Here is a 22,079-nt window from a genome sequence, read left to right as displayed (position 1 = left end):
GATGTTACTGACAATACCAGCTCAGATCAAAATACACTATCTACATGTGCAGGGCTTCAGCCCTGTCACAGTCATACTTTTTGCATTTTTACATTATGGTACTTTTTCGTGATACTGAAAGCTCAATTTCTTTATTTACAGCCATGGCACAGGCTTCCTGTGCTGTAGGTCAGATTCCCTGCAATGTTCTAACTGCAGCACAGGAAGTGATTAGGTGCCAGGATATCAGCGCTGTATTTAAATAATCGATCCTGGAAAAGCCCAGAGCTGTTCTGCGGATGCAGTGGCTGCAGTGATATGGAATGGATGTGAAAGCCTTCAATAGCACTGGAGCAGCCTCTCTGACAGGCTGGCAGGACCCCAGGGTATCCTGCTGCAGCTAGCCCCTGGAGACAGGCTCTGGCAATGTGCGTCTAATTAAATTATTACTGCTGGAGCACAGTCCTGGGTTTTGATTACTGCTGGTGGGTTGTTTGAAAAATAAAAACAGCAGAAATGTGAAAAAAGAAGTGCTGGAGACCCAACACTTGAAGGAGCTGGGTGAGGGCTAAGAAACGAGGCAGCCTGCCTATCACCCCTCCCCTCCCCCAGCTCTCCTAAACAAGCTGCACCACCTCCCTGCAGTTTCAGGCTGCTGTTTGTGGTTTGTGCAGAGTGTCCCTTGAAGTGCCTCTGGGCTGGGGTCCAAGTGGCTGAAAGTGTGTTTTATACATAGCTGAGGTTAGGCAAGCCATCAAATACAAAGAGAAGGGAAGGTGCTCCACTCACCCCAAATACTGCAGTTCATTCACCTATTAAAACAACAGCACTTGAGGGTCTCCCCTGGTAAAGGCACGGCCGCGTGGTGTGCAGGGGAGTCACACACTCAGGGGAGCGCAGGGGTCCCAGAGGGTCTCCCCTGGTATAGGCACGGCCGCGTGGTGTGCAGGGGGAGTCACACACACAGGGGAGCGCAGGGGTCCCAGAGGGTCTCCCCTGGTAAAGGTAGGGCTGTGTGGTGTGCAGGGGGAGTCACACACTCAGGGGAGCGCAGGGGTCCCAGAGGGTCTCCCCTGGTAAAGGCAGGGCTGTGTGGTGTTTAGGGGGAGTCACACACTCAGGGGAGCGCAGGGGTCCTAGAGGGTCTCCCCTGGTAAAGGCACGGCCGCGTGGTGTGCAGGAGGAGTCACACACTCAGGGGAGCGCAGGGGTCCTAGAGGGTCTCCCCTGGTAAAGGCAGGGCTGTGTGGTGTGCAGGGGGAGTCACATACTCAGGGGAGCGCAGGGGTCCCAGAGGGTCTCCCCTGGTAAAGGCAGGGCTGTGTGGTGTGCAGGGGGAGTCACATACTCAGGGTCCTGGCTGTGCGAAGTAGCTTGCTGACATGCACTCTCTAGATCCTGGGTGTAAAGAGGCAACACCCACTGATCTTCAGTTCTGAGCTGTTGTGGGGAGGTGCGGTGAAAGTCAAATAACTGGGATTGGTGTAATGGTCTGGCTTGGTGTAATGGTTCCCCTTACAGGTGTAATGGTCTGGCTTGGTGTAATGGTCTGGCTTGGTGTAATGGTCTGGATTGGTGTAATGGTCTGGCTTGGTGTAATGGTCTGGCTTGGTGTAATGGTCTGGCTTGGTGTAATGGTCTGGATTGGTGTAATGGTCTGGCTTGGTGTAATGGTCTGGATTGGTGTAATGGTCTGGATTGGTGTAATGGTCTGGCTTGGTGTAATGGTCTGGATTGGTGTAATGGTCTGGCTTGGTGTAATGGTCTGGCTTGGTGTAATGGTCTGGCTTGGTGTAATGGTCTGGCTTGGTGTAATGGTCTGGCTTGGTGTAATGGTCTGGCTTGGTGTAATGGTCTGGATTGGTGTAATGGTCTGGATTGGTGTAATGGTCTGGCTTGGTGTAATGGTCTGGCTTGGTATTGTGGTTTTTATTACCAATCCATATATCTGTACCTGTGAATTTGTTTCACAACTGAGGCACTTGTTTGACTATATGCATGTACAATAATTTCTTACATTTCTCATCTCAATCTATCAGTAAAACGATTTTGACTTTTAGTTGTACAGTATTATTTACATAACATATCTGTCACATTTAAAATAGATCACAAAGTTACCAAGCAATTTCTAAACCAAAGCAATATGTGTGTCGTCCTAATATTGTCCTGGTAGTATAAACAAGTGAAATAATATCTTCTTTAGTAGCATCTGTACATAAAGTTGAAATGAAACCTCTAAATATCATCATTTTATTTCTCTTATTTAACTTTGGTATCTTCTCTTTGTTACTTGTCACCTCAGAGATTTTTTTAGCTGTAAAAAGCAAACTTGAGTTTCCTGGCTACACTTTTTTGTTTTTACGCATCAATTTAATACTTTAAACCCTGTAAAGATGAACCTTCATGAGCATACCGACAGGAGACAAGCCTATTGTTGATGTACTCACATTTATTTCAAACTCAATACAAGTTGGTGATTATTAGACTGAATTTAAATCATATTAAATCAATACAGAAATGATGAAGTAACTTTAAATATTCTGTACCTGTAAATAAAAACTCTAGAAATGTTGACATGGGTCCGTCCACAACATAAGAAAAGGGGAAGCACATTCTTTCTTCTGTCTCACCCACAATATTCCAAGGCTTATACAGGATTTCTTTTCAACAGCAGCCTGATGACATCACATATCCTTCTCGCCCTGCAAGAGACGCGTGTATTTGAATCTGAGGTTATATTACTCCAGAGCTTGACTAGCACGATACTAATGTCAGAAAAAAAGGACGCATGCAGGACGCATAAAAAATAAGAACGATCTACAAAAATACATACAAAGATGATACATTTGTTTTAGCAATCTCCAAACCTGAAATACAGTTCTGCCATGTTATAATGTGGTGGACGGGGTCCACAGCTATGAGACAGCCTTATCTGCGTTCTGCGTTATCAATACATCAAACTGCCTTCCATAAATTAATGTGAGAGCTCTGACCGAAGACCTGAGAAATACATTACTGAGTTTAGCAAAAACATGTTGCAAAAAACCCCCCAAAACATAGAAAAGTCTTGAGTCATGTTCTTAAGTGTACGTTTTCGCGACAAAAATAACTCTACATGTATTTGTTTAAGAAAACAATATATTTATTCCCGTTACAAGAAATGTGAGCTTTTTATAACCAATGCTGTGCTATATGGTTGCCTTATAATGGGGTAGCACTGAGATGTACTGTAGTTCCTTGTAATGTTTATAAACATGTCACTTAATTATCATAACAGTAAATTCTCCACACACCTGAGTAGTTAACCTTAGATTATTATGTCCTAATGTCCTTTCTTAATTTGTTAATTAATGTCACTTATTTTTTTCTGATGGGAAACATCTGACTTGCAGCACTAATAATAGTTTTAGTCATATGAATCTGACTGCTCTGTTGGGATCCGTTTTTTAAATAGCAATATTACAATTCATTTTGATCCTTTTGAATAATTATGATTTGAGATATGAGAATAAAACAAAACCTGACACTATAAGAATCCATTATATATTGTTTTAATGTCAACTATTCATTGTATATTATCACATGGTATAGTTAGTGTTCTTTACTGGCTTGGTACTGATACAGTTCATGCAGTTCAAGATTTAGAGAACTTATAAAAAAGTCAAAGGAAAAAATGTAATTGTCCAAATCCTTTAAAGTCATGTATTATTTATTTAGCAGACACCTTTATCCAAGGCGACTTACAGAGACTAGGGTGTGTGAACTATGCATCAGCTGCAGAGTCACTTACAATTACGTCTCACCCGAAAGACGGAGCACAAGGAGGTTATGTGACCTGCTTAGGGTCACGCAGTGTGTGAGCTGGGATTTGAACCAGGGACCTCCTTCATTTTTGTGTTGAAAACATGAATTGTTTGCAAATTAATATTTTTTATCAACACATACCTTTGATGGCATCAACTTTTCTGGTGTCAGTGAGGTTTTATTGTTGAGTTTTTTTTTGCATTACATTTTCCTCCTGTGACACTTCTGTCTTTCTGTCCAAGTGACCCCCAAATTCCAACAGCCAATGACTTCTAGTAAACTTATTACGAGCTGTCCTCTGAAACTCCCTCCTCCTCCCTCCTCTGAAACTCCCTCCTCCCTCCTCCCTCCTCCCTCCTCTGAAACTCCCTCCTCCCTCCTCCCTCCTCCCTCCTCTGAAACTCCCTCCTCCCTCCTCCCTCCTCCCTCTTCCCTCCTCTGAAACTCCCTCCTCCCTCCTCTGAAACTCCCTCCTCCCTCCTCCTTCCTCTGAAACTCCCTCCTCCCTCCTCTGAAACTCGCTCCTCCCTCCTCCTCCTCCCTCCTCCCTCCTCTGAAACTCCCTCCTCCCTCCTCCCTCCTCTGAAACTCCCTCCTCCCTCTTCCTTCCTCTGAAACTCCCTCCTCCCTCCTCTGAAACTCCCTCCTCCCGGGTATGAGTGTTGGGGGTAGGGTTGGGGGTGAGGGTGAGTGTTGGGGGTAGGGTTGGGGTTGGGGGTGGGTGTGAGTGTTGGGGGTAGGGTTGGGGGTGAGGGTGAGTGTTGGGGGTAGGTTTGGGTTTGGGGGTGGGGGTGTGGGTGAGTGTTGGGGGTAGGGTTGGGGGTGAGGGTGAGTGTTGGGGTTAGGGTTGGGGTTGGGGGTGGGGGTGGGTGTGAGTGTTGGGGGTAGGTTTGGGTTTGGGGGTTTGGGTGAGGGTGAGTGTTGGGGGTAGGGTTGGGGTTGGAGTGGGGGTGAGGGTGAGTGTTGGGGGTAGGGTTGGAGTTGGAGGTTTGGGTGAGGGTGAGTGTTGGGGGTAGGGTTGTGGGTGAGGGTGAGTGTTGGGGGTAGGGTTGGGGGTGAGGGTGAGTGTTGGGGGTAGGGTTGGGGTTGGAGTGGGGGTGAGTGTTGGGGGTAGAGTTGGGGTTGGGGGTTTGGGTGAGGGTGAGTGTTGGGGGTAGGGTTGGGGTTGGAGTGGGGGTGAGGGTGAGTGTTGGGGGTAGGGTTGGGGTTGGGGGTTTGGGTGAGGGTGAGTGTTGGGGGTAGGGTTGTGGGTGAGGGTGAGTGTTGGGGGTAGGGTTGCTGTGGCGTGGGTACCCCTGTGTGTAACGAGCCCCTCTCTCTCTCCTGGCAGGCGTGACGGAGGACGATGATGTGCGCTTCATGCTGCTGGGCTCCAGTCTGTGGAAGATCCGCTCCCCGCGCTGGCAGAAGAGGAGGGAGCTGAGGCTGCAGGAGGACGGCATGACGGTGTGGTGTGAGACCCACAAGAGATCCAAGAGAGCCCCTTCGCAGCAGACTTGTGAGTGAGAGAGACACGAGACACATAGAGATACACTGAGAGAGGCACGAGACACATAGAGATACACTGAGACACATAGAGATACACTGAGACACATAGAGATACACTGAGACACATAGAGATACACTGAGAGAGACACGAGACACATACAGATACACTGAGACACATAGAGATACACTGAGACACATAGAGATACACTGAGACACATAGAGATACACTGAGAGAGGCACGAGACACATAGAGATACACTGAGACACATAGAGATACACTAAGAGAGGCACGAGACACATAGAGATACACTGAGAGACATAGAGATACACTGAGAGAGGCACCGACACACATACAGATACACTGAGACACATAGAGATACACTGAGACACATACAGATACACTGAGACACATAGAGATACACTGAGACACATACAGATACACTGAGACACATAGAGATACACTGAGAGAGGCACCGACACACATAGAGATACACTGAGACACATAGAGATACACTGAGAGAGACACGAGACACATAGAGATACACTGAGACACATAGAGATACACTGAGACACATAGAGATACACTGAGACACATAGAGATACACTGAGACACATAGAGATACACTGAGAGACATAGAGATACACTGAGAGAGGCATGAGACACATAGAGATACACTGAGACACATAGAGATACACTGAGAGAGGCACTGAGACACATAGAGATACACTGAGAGACATAGAGATACACTGAGAGAGGCACCGACACACATACAGATACACTGAGACACATAGAGATACACTGAGAGAGACACGAGACACATAGAGATACACTGAGAGAGGCACGAGACACATACAGATACACTGAGACACATAGAGATACACTGAGACACATAGAGATACACTGAGAGACATAGAGATACACTGAGAGAGGCATGAGACACATACAGGTACACTGAGACACATAGAGATACACTGAGAGAGACACGAGACACATAGAGATACACTGAGACACATAGAGATACACTGAGAGACATAGAGATACACTGAGACACATAGAGATACACTGAGAGAGGCACGAGACACATAGAGATACACTGAGACACATAGAGATACACTGAGAGAGGCACGAGACACATACAGATACACTGAGACACATAGAGATACACTGAGAGAGGCATGAGACACATACAGATACACTGAGACACATAGAGATACACTGAGAGAGACACGAGACACATAGAGATACACTGAGACACATAGAGATACACTGAGAGAGACACGAGACACATAGAGATACACTGAGAGAGGCACGAGACACATACAGATACACTGAGACACATAGAGATACACTGAGACACATAGAGATACACTGAGAGACATAGAGATACACTGAGAGAGGCATGAGACACATACAGATACACTGAGACACAGAGATACACTGAGAGAGACACGAGACACATAGAGATACACTGAGAGAGGCACGAGACACATACAGATACACTGAGACACATAGAGATACACTGAGACACATAGAGATACACTGAGAGACATAGAGATACACTGAGAGAGGCATGAGACACATACAGATACACTGAGACACATAGAGATACACTGAGAGAGGCACGAGACACATAGAGATACACTGAGAGAGGCACGAGACACATAGAGATACACTGAGAGAGGCATGAGACACATAGAGATACACTGAGACACATAGAGATACACTGAGACACATAGAGATACACTGAGACACATAGAGATACACTGAGACACATAGAGATACACTAAGAGAGGCACAAGACACATAGAGATACACTAAGAGAGGCAAGAGACACATAGAGATACACTGAGACACATAGAGATACACTGAGACACATAGAGATACACTGAGACACATAGAGATACACTGAGACACATAGAGATACACTGAGAGAGGCACCGACACACATACAGATACACTGAGACACATAGAGATACACTGAGAGAGGCACGAGACACATAGAGATACACTGAGACACATAGAGATACACTGAGAGAGGCACGAGACACATAGAGATACACTGAGACACATAGAGATACACTGAGACACATAGAGATACACTGAGAGAGGCACGAGACACATAGAGATACACTGAGAGACATAGAGATACACTGAGAGAGGCACCGACACACATACAGATACACTGAGACACATAGAGATACACTGAGAGAGGCACGAGACACATAGAGATACACTGAGACACATAGAGATACACTGAGACACATAGAGATACACTGAGACACATAGAGATACACTGAGACACATAGAGATACACTGAGAGAGGCACCGACACACATACAGATACACTGAGACACATAGAGATACACTGAGAGAGGCACCGACACACATAGAGATACACTGAGACACATAGAGATACACTGAGAGAGGCACGAGACACATAGAGATACACTGAGAGACATAGAGATACACTGAGAGAGGCACCGACACACATACAGATACACTGAGACACATAGAGATACACTGAGAGAGACACGAGACACATAGAGATACACTGAGAGAGGCACGAGACACATAGAGATACACTGAGAGAGGCACGAGACACATAGAGATACACTGAGAGAGGCACGAGACACATAGAGATACACTGAGACACATAGAGATACACTGAGAGAGTCACCGAGACACATACAGATACACTGAGACACATAGAGATACACTGAGACACCGCCTCCCTGCAGGGTCCAATCAGATGCTCTGCAGAGACAGGCTGTTGTTTTTGCATGGCTGGTCACCTCTGAGAGCTGCTCTGTAATTGCAGAATCAGCTTGCAGTTTCTTTAATCTTAGAACTTTAGATACAGTTATTTATTTCAGATTGGAGGGTCCGCTCCCGCGTTTGATCTTTACGAGGCTAAAAACTGCTTTCCTTAGTCTAACCTATATTACAGCTGCAGACAAAAGTATTGGCAGCCCTGCTTATAACAGATTAAGGACGAGCATTTCGTAAACCTTAACCAAAGCAAAACACACAATTTCTAGTCATTTACAAATAAACTTTATCAAAAAAAAAAAATAATGAAGTATTTCATTTAAACTACTATGACAGAAGTACTGGCACATATATTCATGCGTCCTCTTTTTGCTTTTATTACGGTTTTCAGACGTTTGTGAGAATTCTTATCCAGTAGGTTGCAACTTGTTGGTGAAATCTAGGCCCGTTCTGTCTTCATAATCCTTGCAAAGGAAGGGGCAGCCGCCAGGCGGCAGCCACAGGTTGTTATTTTGTCAGTTTTATGTGAAAACATTAATAATGATCAAAGCACTGTATTCAAACAAGAAGCCTGCTTTACAGAAACGCTGAGCTGGCTTTGTAAATCTGGTCCCCTCAGTGCGATGCTGTCTCTCAGTGCGATGCTGTCTCAGTCTGATGCTGTCTCAGTGTGATGCTGTCTCTCAGTGCGATGCTGTCTCAGTCTGATGCTGTCTCAGTGTGATGCTGTCTCTCAGTGCGATGCTGTCTCAGTGCGATGCTGTCTCAGTCTGATGCTGTCTCTCAGTGCGATGCTGTCTCTCACTGCGATGCTGTCTCAGTGCGATGCTGTCTCTCACTGCGATGCTGTCTCTCAGTGCGATGCTATCTCTCAGTGTGATGCTGTGTCAGTCTGATGCTGTCTCTCAGTGCGATGCTGTCTCTTAGTGGTATGCTGTCTCTCAGTGTGATGCTGTCTCTCAGTGTGATGCTGTCTCTCAGTGCGATGCTGTCTCAGTGCGATGCTGTCTCTCAGTGCGATGCTGTCTCTCAGAGCGATGCTGTCTCTCACTGCGATGCTGTCTCTCAGTGCGATGCTATCTCTCAGTGTGATGCTGTGTCAGTCTGATGCTGTCTCTCAGTGTGATGCTGTCTCTTAGTGGTATGCTGTCTCTCAGTGTGATGCTGTCTCTCAGTGCGATGCTGTCTCTCAGTGCGATGCTGTCTCTGAGTGCACCAGTCCCTTGCTTGCAGTGGCTGCTCATCACTCACCCCCTCAGTGCCACAGGCTCGGATTGTGAAACACAAACAAAACCAAAAGCAGCCAAGCGTGGAGAACAAACTCTGTCACCTCTGACAGAGCAGCAGATTCACTTCCTGTGCAGCAGGTATTAAGGTCCTATCCCTGATGCTGTCTCTCAGTGTGATGCTGTCTCTCAGTGCGATGCTGTCTCTCAGTGTGACGCTGTCTCTCAGTGCGATGCTGTCTCTCAATGTGATGCTGTCTCAGTGCGATGCTGTCTCAGTCTGATGCTGTCTCTCAGTGCGATGCTATCTCTCAGTGTGATGCTGTGTCAGTGCAATGCTGTCTCTCAGTGCGATGTTGTCTCTCAGTGCGATGCTGTGTCAGTGCGATGCTGTCTCTCAGTGTGGTGCTGTGTCAGTGTGATGCTGTCTCTCAGTGCGATGCTGTCTCTCAGTGCGATGCTGTCTCAGTGCGATGCTGTCTCTCAGTGTGATGCTGTCTATCAGTGCGATGCTGTCTCTCAGTGCGATGCTGTCTCAGTGCGATGCTGTCTCTCACTGCGATGCTGTCTCTCAGTGCGATGCTATCTCTCAGTGTGATGCTGTGTCAGTGCGATGCTGTCTCTCAGTGTGATGCTGTGTCAGTCTGATGCTGTCTCTCAGTGCGATGCTGTCTCTTAGTGGTATGCTGTCTCTCACTGCGATGCTGTCTCTGAGTGCACCAGTCCCTTGCTTGCAGTGGCTGCTCATCACTCACCCCCTCAGTGCCACAGGCTCGGATTGTGAAACACAAACAAAACCAAAAGCAGCCAAGCATGGAGAACAAACTCTGTCACCTCTGACAGAGCAGCAGATTCACTTCCTGTGCAGCAGGTATTAAGGTCCTATCCCTGATGCTGTCTCTCAGTGTGATGCTGTCTCTCAGTGCGATGCTGTCTCTCAGTGTGACGCTGTCTCTCAGTGCGATGCTGTCTCTCAATGTGATGCTGTCTCAGTGCGATGCTGTCTCAGTCTGATGCTGTCTCTCAGTGCGATACTATCTCTCAGTGTGATGCTGTGTCAGTGCGATGCTGTCTCTCAGTGTGATGCTGTGTCAGTGCGATGCTGTCTCTCAGTGTGACGCTGTCTCTCAGTGCGATGCTGTCTCTCAATGTGATGCTGTCTCAGTGCGATGCTGTCTCAGTCTGATGCTGTCTCTCAGTGCGATACTATCTCTCAGTGTGATGCTGTGTCAGTGCGATGCTGTCTCTCAGTGTGATGCTGTGTCAGTGCGATGCTGTCTCTCAGTGTGATGCTGTCTCTCAGTGCGATGCTGTCTCAGTGCGATGCTGTATCTCAGTGTGATGCTGTTTCTCAGTGCGATGCTATCTCTCAGTGTGATGCTGTGTCAGTGCGATGCTATCTCTCAGTGTGATGCTGTGTCAGTGCGATGCTGTCTCTCAGTGTGATGCTGTGTCAGTGCGATGCTGTCTCTCAGTGTGATGCTGTCTCTCAGTGTGATGCTGTCTCTCAGTGCGATGCTGTCTCTCACTGCGATGCTGTCTCTCAGTGTGATGCTGTCTCTCAGTGCGATGCTGTCTCAGTGCGATGCTGTATCTCAGTGTGATGCTATCTCTCAGTGTGATGCTGTGTCAGTGCGATGCTATCTCTCAGTGTGATGCTGTGTCAGTGCGATGCTGTCTCTCAGTGTGATGCTGTGTCAGTGCGATGCTGTCTCTCAGTGTGATGCTGTCTCTCAGTGCGATGCTGTCTCTCACTGCGATGCTGTCTCTCACTGCGATGCTATCTCTCAGTGTGATGCTGTGTCAGTGCGATGCTGTCTCTCAATGTGATGCTGTCTCAGTGCGATGCTGTCTCAGTCTGATGCTGTCTCTCAGTGCGATACTATCTCTCAGTGTGATGCTGTGTCAGTGTGATGCTGTCTCTCAGTGTGATGCTGTGTCAGTGCGATGCTGTCTCTCAGTGATGCTGTCTCTCAGTGCGATGCTGTCTCAGTGCGATGCTGTATCTCAGTGTGATGCTGTCTCTCAGTGCGATGCTATCTCTCAGTGTGATGCTGTGTCAGTGCGATGCTATCTCTCAGTGTGATGCTGTGTCAGTGCGATGCTGTCTCTCAGTGTGATGCTGTGTCAGTGCGATGCTGTCTCTCAGTGTGATGCTGTCTCTCAGTGTGATGCTGTGTCAGTGCGATGCTGTCTCTCAGTGCGATGCTGTCTCTCAGTGTGATGCTGTCTCAGTGCGATGCTGTCTCAGTGCGATGCTGTATCTCAGTGTGATGCTGTCTCTCAGTGCGATGCTATCTCTCAGTGTGATGCTGTGTCAGTGCGATGCTATCTCTCAGTGTGATGCTGTGTCAGTGCGATGCTGTCTCTCAGTGTGATGCTGTGTCAGTGCGATGCTGTCTCTCAGTGTGATGCTGTCTCTCAGTGCGATGCTGTCTCTCACTGCGATGCTGTCTCTCACTGCGATGCTATCTCTCAGTGTGATGCTGTCAGTGCGATGCTGTCTCTCAGTGTGATGCTGTGTCAGTGCGATGCTGTCTCTCAGTGGGATGCTGTCTCTCAGTGCGATGCTGTGTCAGTGCGATGCTGTCTCTCAGTGTGATGCTGTGTCAGTGCGATGCTGTCTCTCAGTGCGATGCTGTCTCTCAGTGTGATGCTGTCTCTCAGTGCGATGCTGTCTCTCAGTGTGATGCTGTGTCAGTGCGATGCTGTCTCTCAGTGCGATGCTGTCTCTCAGTGTGATGCTGTCTCTCAGTGCGATGCTGTCTCTCAGTGCGATGCTGTCTCTGAGTGCACCAGTCCCTTGCTTGCAGTGGCTGCTCATCACTCACCCCCTCAGTGCCACAGGCTTGGATTGTGAAACACAAACAAAACCAAAAGCAGCCAAGCGTGGAGAACAAACTCTGTCACCTCTGACAGAGCAGCAGATTCACTTCCTGTGCAGCAGGTATTAAGGTCCTACCCCTTAGAAAAGTGTCCTGTAGTAAAAGCACAGCAAAGTGTGATAAAGCATTGTAAAGCATAGAGAGGTATGGTAAAGCATATTAAAAAAACAAACCACGGTAAACTAACCCTTATAAAAGTTTTCCACAGTAAAAGCACAGCCCAGTATAATAATGGACAATGAAAGCATGGTAAAGCAGAGGCAAGCATTGTAAAGCACAGAGACTCAGACCCTTTACTTACTAAATATCTTGGTATCTATGAATAGATAACAAATCTGCTAAATATTTTAATGAGCAAGACGCCTCACAAGTAGAATGGTCCCCCGAAATGTTCTCCTTGTTCTAGGGAAGCAGCACAGCTGGGGATGGGGAGTTTGTTGCAGGATAACTTCACTCAGACTGCCTGCTCACTAAATATCTTAATAACTCTGAATAAATCATCTCTCTGAAATAACCCCCCTCTCTCTCCTACCTCTCTCCGCTCTCTCTCGGCAGTAACCCCCCCCTCTCTCCCCCTCTCTCTCCTCCCTCTCTCCCCTCTCTCTCCACTCTCTCACTCCTCTCCCTGCAGTAATCCCCTCTCTCCCCTCCCCCCCTCTCTCTCACCCATCCCTCTATTCCCCCTCCCCTCTCTCCCCCCTCCCCCCTCTTTCTCAACCCTCCCTCTATTTCCCCCTCATCCTCTCTCCCTCTCTCTCCTACATCTCTCCTCCCTCTGTCCACTCTCTCACTCCTCTCCCTGCAGTAATCCCCCTCTCTCCCTCCCCCTCTCTCCCCCTCCCTCACCCCCCCTCCCTCTCTCTCACCCCTCCCTCTATTTCCCCTCCCCCCCTCTCTCCCCCTCTCTCTCTCCCCTCTCTCCCTCCCCCTCTCTCTCCTCTCTCTCCTCTCTCACTCCTCTCTCTCTGCAGTAACCCCCTCTCTCTACTCTCCCCCCTCTCTCTCCCCTCTCACTCCTCTCTCTCTGCAGTAACCCCCTCTCTCTACTCTCCCCCCTCTCTCCACTCTCTCCCCCCTCTCCCCCTCTCTCTCCTCTCTCTCCCCTCTCTCCCCCCCTCTCTACACTCTCTGTCCTCTCCCCCTCTCTCTCCCCCCTCTCTCTCCTCTCTCTCCCCTCTCTCTCCTTTTTCTCTCCCCCCTCTCTCCCTTCTCTCTCCTCTCTCTCTCTCCACTCAATTTTTTTTCAATTCAATTCAAAGTGCTTTATTGGCATGACTTATTTTCCACAGTTTTGCCAAAGCAATTACATACATATTACGAACAGATGCATATATATACAAACAAGGAACCATGGTAACAAAATAATAATAAATAAAATAGAAGATAAATAATAATAATACAGAAATTGAAATAAATATTGAAATAATAATATTGAAACTATTAAATTGTTAAATTGTGCCATGTCACTGCGTGCCCCTCAGGTTGTGGCAGGTGGCTACATATTTGGCAGCCAGTGGAGTTGTGTGTCCCTCCCCTAGGAGGACAGCAAGTTTCTCTGAGTCTGCCATTTGTCTGAAAACAGGATATTTTTGTTGTATTTTAATGAAGAATGACTCTCTGATATGGCTGTATTTTATACAGTGTAGGAGAAAGTGCATCTCAGTTTCCACCTCTCCTGTCTCGCAGTGACCACAGAGACGATCTTCTTTGGGTAGCCAGGTCTGCCTGTGTCTGCCTGTCTCTATGGCCAGGCTGTGGTCACTGAGCCTGTACTTGGTCAGGATCTGTCTCTGCTTCGTATCTCTGACAGTGGAGAGATACTCTGCTAGGCTGTAGTTTCTTTTTAGGGCCTGATAGCAATCAAGTTTATTTTGGGATTGTATTTCTGTGTCCCAGTGTTCCAGAGTTTTTGGTTTGTTTTATAATTTGGTTTACTCTGACTGGGGGCTGGTAAGCAGTGCTGACCTGAAGCTGGTTGGGGTTAGTATTGGAGGGGGTCAGTGTGATGAGCGTCAAAGCCAGCTGGCATAGGGGACTTTTCAGGGCTGAGCTCTTGGGTCTGAGGGCCTTGTACTAGAGTGAGTCAGGTTCACTTTTTTCAAGGTGCAACCAAAATCGGCCTAATTCTGCCCTGCATGCGTGGTTTGGTGTGTTTCTTTGTACCTGCAGTGTATTCTTGTATAGTTCAGCATGCAGGGTTTCGATTGGGTGTTTGTCCCATTTAGTGTAGTCTTGTTGACTGAGTGGACCCCATACCTCACTACCACACAGCGCAATGGGCTGGATAACACTGTCAATTAATTTTAGCCAGATTTTGACAGGTATATTGATTTTATAGAATCTTCTTTTGATGGCATAAAAAGCTCTGAGTGCTTTTGCTTTTAGTGCATTCACTGCCAGGTTAAAACTGCCTGACGCACTGATGGTCAGACCCAGGTAAGTGTAGCTGGTGGTGTGCTCTAGGGTGGTGTTTCCGAGTGTAAAGTGATATCTGTTTCCCTGAGATCTGGCCTTTTTTTTGAAAAATCATTATATTGGTCTTTTTGAGGTTTACTGCCAAGGCCCAGGTCTGACAGTACTGCTCCAGCAACGACAGGCTCTGCTGCAGCCCCTGCTCTGTGGGTGACAGCAGGACCAGGTCATCTGCGTAGAGCAAGGAACTTGACTTCAGTGTCATGTAATGTGAGGCCAGGGGCTGCAGACCGTTCCAACATCGTTGATGTAAATATTAAATATATTTTATTATATCATAGACTTTACCCCCTACACCACTTTGAAGAATTCTATAATATAAGCCTTCATGCCAAATTGAATCAAAGGCTTTTTTAAAGTCAATGAAGCAGGCGAAAATTTTGCCTTTACTTTTTTGGTGTACATGTTTATCTATTAGGGTGTGCAGGTTGTAGATATGGTCAGTTGTGCGATGGTTTGGTAGGAATCCAATCTGACTCTTACTCAGGACATTGTGTTTGGTAAGGAAGGCCAGTATCCGGGCGTTAATGATACTGCAGAACACCTTCCCCAGATTACTGCTCACACAGATGCCCCGGTAGCTGTTGGGGTCGAATTTGTCTCCACTCTTGTGAATTGGGGATATAAGCCCTTGGTTCCAGATGTCAGGGAAGTAACCAGTACTTAGTACTACGTTGAACAATTTAAGCATTGCCTCCTTTAATTTAGGGCTGCTGTGTTTTAGCATCTCAGTACAGATGCTGTCAGGGCCGCAGGCTTTTCCAGGTTTAAGTTCCTGGAGCTTCTTTGTTAATTCTTGTGGGGTGATTGGAGCATCAATTGGATTTTGGTTATCTTTAATTAATTTTTCTAGTAAGTTAAGTTTTTCTCTTATTTCATTTTGTGTATCTGTTAGATTTTTTTGAGGGATATCTTTATAAAGGTTTTCAAAATAATTTTTCCAGGTTGTTCCATTTTGTATTGTCAGTTCTTGTTTTTTTGTTGAGTTTAAATTGTTCCACATTTCCCAGAACTGGTTTTTGTCGACAGCTTGTTCTATGTCAGTAAGGGTTTTGTTGATGTGTTTTTGTTTTTTCTGTTTGAGGGTGTGTTTGTAGTATTTGAGGGTCTCACAGTACCTCCGGCGTAAATCTGGGTTTTGTGGTTGATGGTGTTTTTGATTGGATCATTTTCTTAGGTTTGTTCGAATAGATTTACACTCCTCATCAAACCAGCTTTGTTTGTGTTTTTGTTTCTGCTGTATTTTCTTTTTGTTCTTTTTAAGATTTTCATTTTGGCTGCATTCTCCACTCTCTCTCCATTCTCCCTGCAGTAACCCCTCTCCCTCTCTCTCCTCTCCCAGTCTCAGTGATGGATGTGCAGTGTGTGCTGGAGGGCTGTCAGTCGGAGGTCCTGCGGGGGCTGTGTGGCTCGATCCCCGAGGCTCTCTGCTTCACCGTGGTGTTCAGGGGGCCGCGCAGAGGCCTGGACCTGGCCTGCAACTCGGAGGAGGAGGCACGCCACTGGATCAGGGGGCTGCGGAAGCTGCAGGAGAGGGGCCAGACCATGAGCCAGAGAGACAAGCTGGAGCAATATCCTTCACACGGGCTTGAGGAGAGGCAGGGAGCGCTGCAGTGTATGTGAGTGTCTGTGTTGGTGTGTGTAATTGTCAGTGTGTGTCAGTGTGTGTCAGTGTCAGTGTGTATCAGTGTGTGTGCGGTGTGTGTGTGTCAGTGTCTGTGCGGTGTGTGTCAGTGTGTGTGCGGTGTGTGTGTGTCAGTGTCTGTGTGGTGTGTGTCAGTGTGTGTGCGGTGTGTGTGTGTCCATGTGTGTGTGTCAGTGTGTGTGCGGTGTGTGTGTGTGTGTGTGTCAGGGTGTGCGCGTGTGTCAGTGTCTGTGCGGTATGTGCGTGTGTCAGTGTGTGTGCAGTGTGTGTGTGTGTCAGTGTGTGTGCAGTGTGTGCGTGTGTCAGTGTGTGTGTCGGTGTGTGCGTGTGTCAGTGTCTGTGTCGGTGTGTGCGTGTGTCAGTGTCTGTGCGGTGTGTGTGTGTGTGTCAGTGTCTGTGCGGTGTGTGTGTCAGTGTGTGTGCGGTGTGTCTGTGTGTGTGGTGTGTGTGTGTCAGTGTGTGTGCGGTGTGTGTGTGTGTGTGTCAGGGTTTGTGCGTGTGTGAGTGTCTGTGCAGTGTGTGTGTGTGTCAGTGTCTGCGGTGTGTGTGTGTGTGTCAGTGTGTGTGTCGGCGTGTGTGTCAGTGTCTGTGCGGTGTGTGTGTCCGTGTGTGTGTGTCAGGGTGTGCGCGTGTGTCAGTGTCTGTGCGGTATGTGCGTGTGTCAGTGTGTGTGCAGTGTGTGTGTGTGTCAGTGTGTGTGCAGTGTGTGTGTGTGTCAGTGTGTGTGCAGGTGTCAGTGTCTGTGTCGGTGTGTGTGTGTGTCAGTGTCTGTGCGGTGTGTGTGTCAGTGTGTGTGTGTCAGTGTCTGTGCGGTGTGTGTGTGTGTCAGTGTCTGTGCGGTGTGTGTGTCAGTGTGTGTGCGGTGTGTCTGTGTGTGCGGTGTGTGTGTGTCTGTGTGTGTGTGTGTGTCGGTGTGTGTGTGTGTGTCAGTGTGTCGGTGTTTGTGTGTCAGTGTGTGTGTTGGTGTGTGCAGTGTGTCCGTGTGTCAGTGTGTGTGTGTGTGTGTCGGTGTGTGTGCGGTGTGTGTGCCAGTGTGTGTGCTTTGTGTGTGTGTGTGTTAGTGTGTGTGTCGGTGTGTGCGTGTGTCAGTGTGTGTGTCGGTGTGCGTGTGTGAGTGCAGTGTGTGTGTCAGTGTGTGTGTCGGTGTGTGTGTCAGTGTGTGTGTGTGTGCGGTGTGTGCGTGTGTCAGTGTGTGTGTCAGTGTGTGTGCGGTGTGTGCATGTGTCAGTGTGTGTGTCGGTGTGTGTGTCAGTGTGTGTGTCAGTGTGTCAGTGTGTGTGTCAGTGTGTGTGTCGGTGTGTGTGTCAGTGTGTGTGTCAGTGTGTGTGTCGGTGTGTGTGTCAGTGTGTGTGCAGTGTGTGCGTGTGTCAGTGTGTGTGTCAGTGTGTGTGTGTGTCAGTGTGTGTGTGTGTCAATGTGTGTGCGGTGTGTCAGTGTGTGTGTGTCAGTGTGTGTGTGTCAGTGTGTGTGTGTCGGTGTGTGTGTCAGTGTGTCGGTGTATCAGTGTGTGTGTCAATGTGTGTGTCGGTGTGTGTGTGTGTCAGTGTGTGTGTGTGTCGGTGTGTGTGTGTGTGTCAGTGTGTGGGTCAGTGTGTGTGTCGGTGTGTGTGTCAGTGTGTGCGTGTGTCCTCCTTGACTAGGCTCACCTGGATCTACAGGTACCTGTGTGTGTGTGCGTGTGTCAGTGTGTGTGTGTCTGTCAGTGTGTGCGTGTGTCAGTGTGTGTGTCAGTGTGTGTGTGCGGTGCGTGTGTCAGTACGTGTGTGTGTCAGTGTGTGTGTCAGTGTGTGTGCAGTGTGTCAGTGTGTGTGTGTGAGTGTGTGTGTGCGGTGCGTGTGTCAGTATGTGTGTGTGTCAGTGTCTGTGCGGTGTGTGTGTCAGTGTGTGTGCGGTGTGTCAGTGTGTGTGTCGGCGTGTGTGTCAGTGTGTGCGAGTGTCGGTGTCTGTGCGGTGTGTGTGTGTCAGTGTGTGTGTCAGTGTGTGTGCGGTGTGTCAGTGTGTGTGTGTCAGTGTGTGTGTGTCAGTGTCTGTGCGGTGTGTGTGTGTCAGTGTGTGTGCGGTGTGTCAGTGTGTGTGTGTCAGTGTGTGTGTCGGCGTGTGTGTCAGTGTGTGCGAGTGTCGGTGTCTGTGCGGTGTGTGTGTGTCAGTGTGTGTGTCAGTGTGTGTGCGGTGTGTCAGTGTGTGTGTGTCAGTGTGTGTGTCGGTGTGTGTGTCAGTGTGTGCGTGTGTCCTCCTTGACTAGCCTCACCTGGATCTATGGGTACCTGCGCAGAGCCGACGCCGACAAGGACAACACGATGAGCTTCAAGGAGGTGAAGAGCCTGCTGAGGATGATCAACATAGAGGTGACCGAGCTGTATGCACGACAGCTATTCAAGGTGAGAGGAGAGGGGAGAGGGGGGAGGAGAGGGGGAGGAGAATAGAAAGGAAAGAGAGAGGAGAGGGGAGAGGAGAGGGGGGAGGAGAGGGGCGAGGAGAGGGGAGAGGAGAGAGAGGAGAGAGAGAGGAGAGGGGGGAGGAGAGGGGCGAGGAGAATAGAGAGAGGAGAGGGGAGAAGAGAATGGAGAGGAGACAGAGAGAGGAGAGGGGAGAAGAGAATGGAGAGGAGACAGAGAGAGGAGAGGGGAGAGGAGAATGGAGAGGAGACAGAGAGAGGAGAGGGGAGAGGAGAATGGAGAGGAGACAGAGAGAGGAGAGGGGGAGGAGAATGGAGAGGAGACAGAGAGAGGAGAGGGGAGAGGAGAATGGAGAGGAGACAGAGAGAGGAGAGGGGAGAGGAGAATGGAGAGGAGACAGAGAGAGGGGAGAGAGAGGGAGAGAGAGATAGGGAGAGGGAGAGAGAGAGATACAGGAGTATGAAAAGAGTTTAAGAAACAACATGACAAAGAAAGGGAGAGCGGTCAGGAGATTGGAGGGAGGGAGGGGGGCCGAGAGGGGGGTTTGAGGAGATGGGAGAGGGGAGGAGGGAGATGGAGGGCTTGGTCCTGTTTTTCTGCTCGTAGGCGCTGTGCCCGGGGGAATGCACAGCTCTATACAGCTCCAGATGTCCAGCGCTGTTCTGTGCGTCTATACAGGACTCACTGAAGGACATCTCTCTCAGTCTTCACATTTCGTTACAGAGCCTCTACAGCTGTGGACAAAAGCATTGCATCTCCCTATAGAATGAGCTAATACTGCTTCATAAAGTCCAATGAAACCTGTTGCATAATGTTACATTAACATATTAAATTACATACCGCTTTGAGGTTTTCAATACACTTAACGAAAAACTGACAAAAATTAAAAAAATCTGACATTTTGAAATATAACATGAAATACTGTACTACTATAATGGCTTCCGGTAGACTTTTGCAATATCATTATTGTAGTTTCTTTGATTACATGATCTTGAATAAAATATCTACATTGTGCTCTATAGTTTTTTTTTTCATTATGCCTCAGTCCTAAAACTCCAGGTAATGCCCTTTTGGCCCTAGCTGTACACAGCCCCCTTTGCGATGGCTGCTCAGTTGTTGGTGCTCAGTGCAGTGGTCTCTGCGGCTGTATTCTGCAGCATGCGGTTTATACAACGGGAGCAATGTTTGTAAAACACAGCGTGTTTAAACCTGTATTAAACAGACGCTGTTGGAAGACGCGCCTGCGAGGTCATTCTGTCGCAGGTTTGAATGAAAATAAGATCCAGCTAGTAAACTGGGGGTCCAGAGCTCATCTCACTGCTAGATTCTGTAAGCAGCTCTCTCTCAATCTGAGAGATCTGGCTTTGATTACAGTGAGGCCTGCTTGAGCACAGAGAGGTCTGGTAAAGCATAGGGAAGCATTGTAAAGCACAGAGAGGTGTGGTAAACCACAGGACTGTGTGTCTTAGTGCTGGGGAGGTTTGTGCTGGAGTGTGTCTCAGTGCTGAGACACACAGCCCTCCATCCCTCCCCAGCACTGAGACACACAGCCCTCCATCCCTCCCCAGCACTGAGACACACAGCCCTCCATCCCTCCCCAGCACTGAGACACACAGCCCTCCATCCCTCCCCAGCACTGAGACACACAGCCCTCCATCCCTCCCCAGCACTGAGACACACAGCCCTCCATCCCTCCCCAGCACTGAGACACACAGCCCTCCATCCCTCCCCAGCACTGAGACACACAGCCCTCCATCCCTCCCCAGCACTGAGACACACAGCCCTCCATCCCTCCCCAGCACTGAGACACACAGCCCTCCATCCCTCCCAAGCACTGAGACACACAGCCCTCCATCCCTCCCCAGCACTGAGACACACAGCCCTCCATCCCTCCCCAGCACTGAGACACACACCAGCACAACCCTCCCCAGCACTAAGACACACAGCCCTGTGGTTTACCATACCTCTCTGTGCTTTACCATGCTTCCCTATGCTTTACCAGACCTCTCTGTGCTTTACAATGCATCCCTATGCTTTACCATACCTCTCTGTGCTTTACAATGCATCCATATGCTTTACCACACCTATCTGTGCTTTACAATGCTTCCCTATGCTTTACCAGACCTCTCTGTGCTTTACAATGCATCCCTATGCTTTACCATACCTCTCTGTGCTTTACAATGCATCCCTATGCTTTACCACACCTCTCTGTGCTTTACAATGCCTGCCTATGCTTTACCATACCTCTCTGTGCTTTACAATGCATCCCTATGCTTTACCACACCTCTCTGTGCAGTACAATGCTTCCCTATGCTCTAGCATGCTTCTCCTGTGCTGTATCACACTGTGCTTTGCTGGTGCACTGATGAGTCTCACCGGCAGTGTGTGTGTCGTTGTGTCCGGCAGCAGTGTGACCGCTCGGGGAATGACCGCCTGGAGAACAGCGAGATCGAGGAGTTCTGCCGGCGGCTCACGAGGAGACCGGAGCTGGAGGCTCTGTTCTGCCGCTGCTCCGGGGAGGACTGCGTGCTCTCAGACGAGGAGCTGTTGGAGTTCCTGAGGGAGCAGGGAGAGGAGGCAACGCTGAGCCAGGCGAGAGAGCTCATCCAGAAGTACGAGCTGAACGACACAGGTACAGAGAGAGAGGAGAGAGGGGAGAGGGGAGAGAGAGGGGAGAGAGGAGAGAGGAGATGAGAGAGAGGAGAGAAGAGAGGAGAGAGGGGAGAGGAGAGGAGAGGGGAGAGGAGAGGAGAGGGGAGAGAGAGGAAAGAGGAGAGGAAAGAGGGGAGAGAGGAGAGAATAGATGAGAGAGAGGAGAGGGGAGAGGAGGGGAGAGGAGAGAGGAGAGGAGAGGAGAGGAGAGAGGAGAGGAGAGAGAGAGGGAGAGGGGAGAGGAGAGAGGGGGAGAGAGGAGAAGAGAGAGGAAAGAGGAGAGAGGAAAGAGGGGAGAGAGAGGAAAGAGGAGAGAGAGGGGAGAGGAGAGAGAGGGGGTAGAGGGGAGAGGAGAGGAAAGAGGGGAGAGGGGAGAGAGAGGGGAGAGAGGGGAGAGGAGAGGGGAGGAGGGATAGGAGAGTGAAGAAGGAGAGGGAGAGAGTGTGTGTGTGCGTGTGTCTCTGTGTATGTCTGCTTGTGTCTGTGTGTCTGTGTGTGTGTTTGTGTGTGTGTGCGTGTGTGTCTGCGTGTGTGTGTGTCTCTGTGTGTGTGTTTGTGTGTGTGTGTGTTTGTGTGTGTGTCTGCGTGTGTGTGTGTCTGCGTGTGTGTGTGTCTCTGTGTGTGTTTGTGTGTGTGCGTGTGTGTGTTTGTGTGTGTGCGTGTGTGTGTGTGCGTGTGTGTGTGTGTCTGCGTGTGTGTGTGTCTCTGTGTGTGTGTTTGTGTGTGTGTGTGCGTGTCTCACTCCCCTCTCTCTGCTCCAGC

General features: G+C 48.8%; 1 protein-coding gene across 2 annotated transcripts in view; it reads left to right on the top strand.

Annotated features, from left to right (window-relative positions):
* The window catches only part of LOC117435054 (1-phosphatidylinositol 4,5-bisphosphate phosphodiesterase delta-3-A), a 44,065-nt gene that overhangs the window by 10,423 nt on the left and 11,563 nt on the right, over positions 1-22,079 (top strand). For both annotated transcript variants that reach the window (XM_059002801.1, XM_059002802.1), the window contains exons 2-6: positions 5,114-5,281; positions 15,967-16,195; positions 18,518-18,647; positions 21,072-21,297; position 22,079. The exon at position 22,079 is cut by the window's right edge and continues 201 nt beyond it. In XM_059002801.1, the coding sequence (XP_058858784.1) occupies positions 5,114-5,281; positions 15,967-16,195; positions 18,518-18,647; positions 21,072-21,297; position 22,079 (754 nt within the window). The remainder of the gene's footprint in view (positions 1-5,113; positions 5,282-15,966; positions 16,196-18,517; positions 18,648-21,071; positions 21,298-22,078) is intronic.

The sequence above is a fragment of the Acipenser ruthenus genome, chromosome 28, assembly GCF_902713425.1.
Source record: "Acipenser ruthenus chromosome 28, fAciRut3.2 maternal haplotype, whole genome shotgun sequence".
In the NCBI taxonomy this organism is placed as follows: Eukaryota; Metazoa; Chordata; class Actinopteri; order Acipenseriformes; family Acipenseridae; genus Acipenser; species Acipenser ruthenus.
The sequence above is the reverse complement of the archived record's forward strand: the minus strand, read 5'-3'. Positions and strand labels throughout refer to the sequence as shown.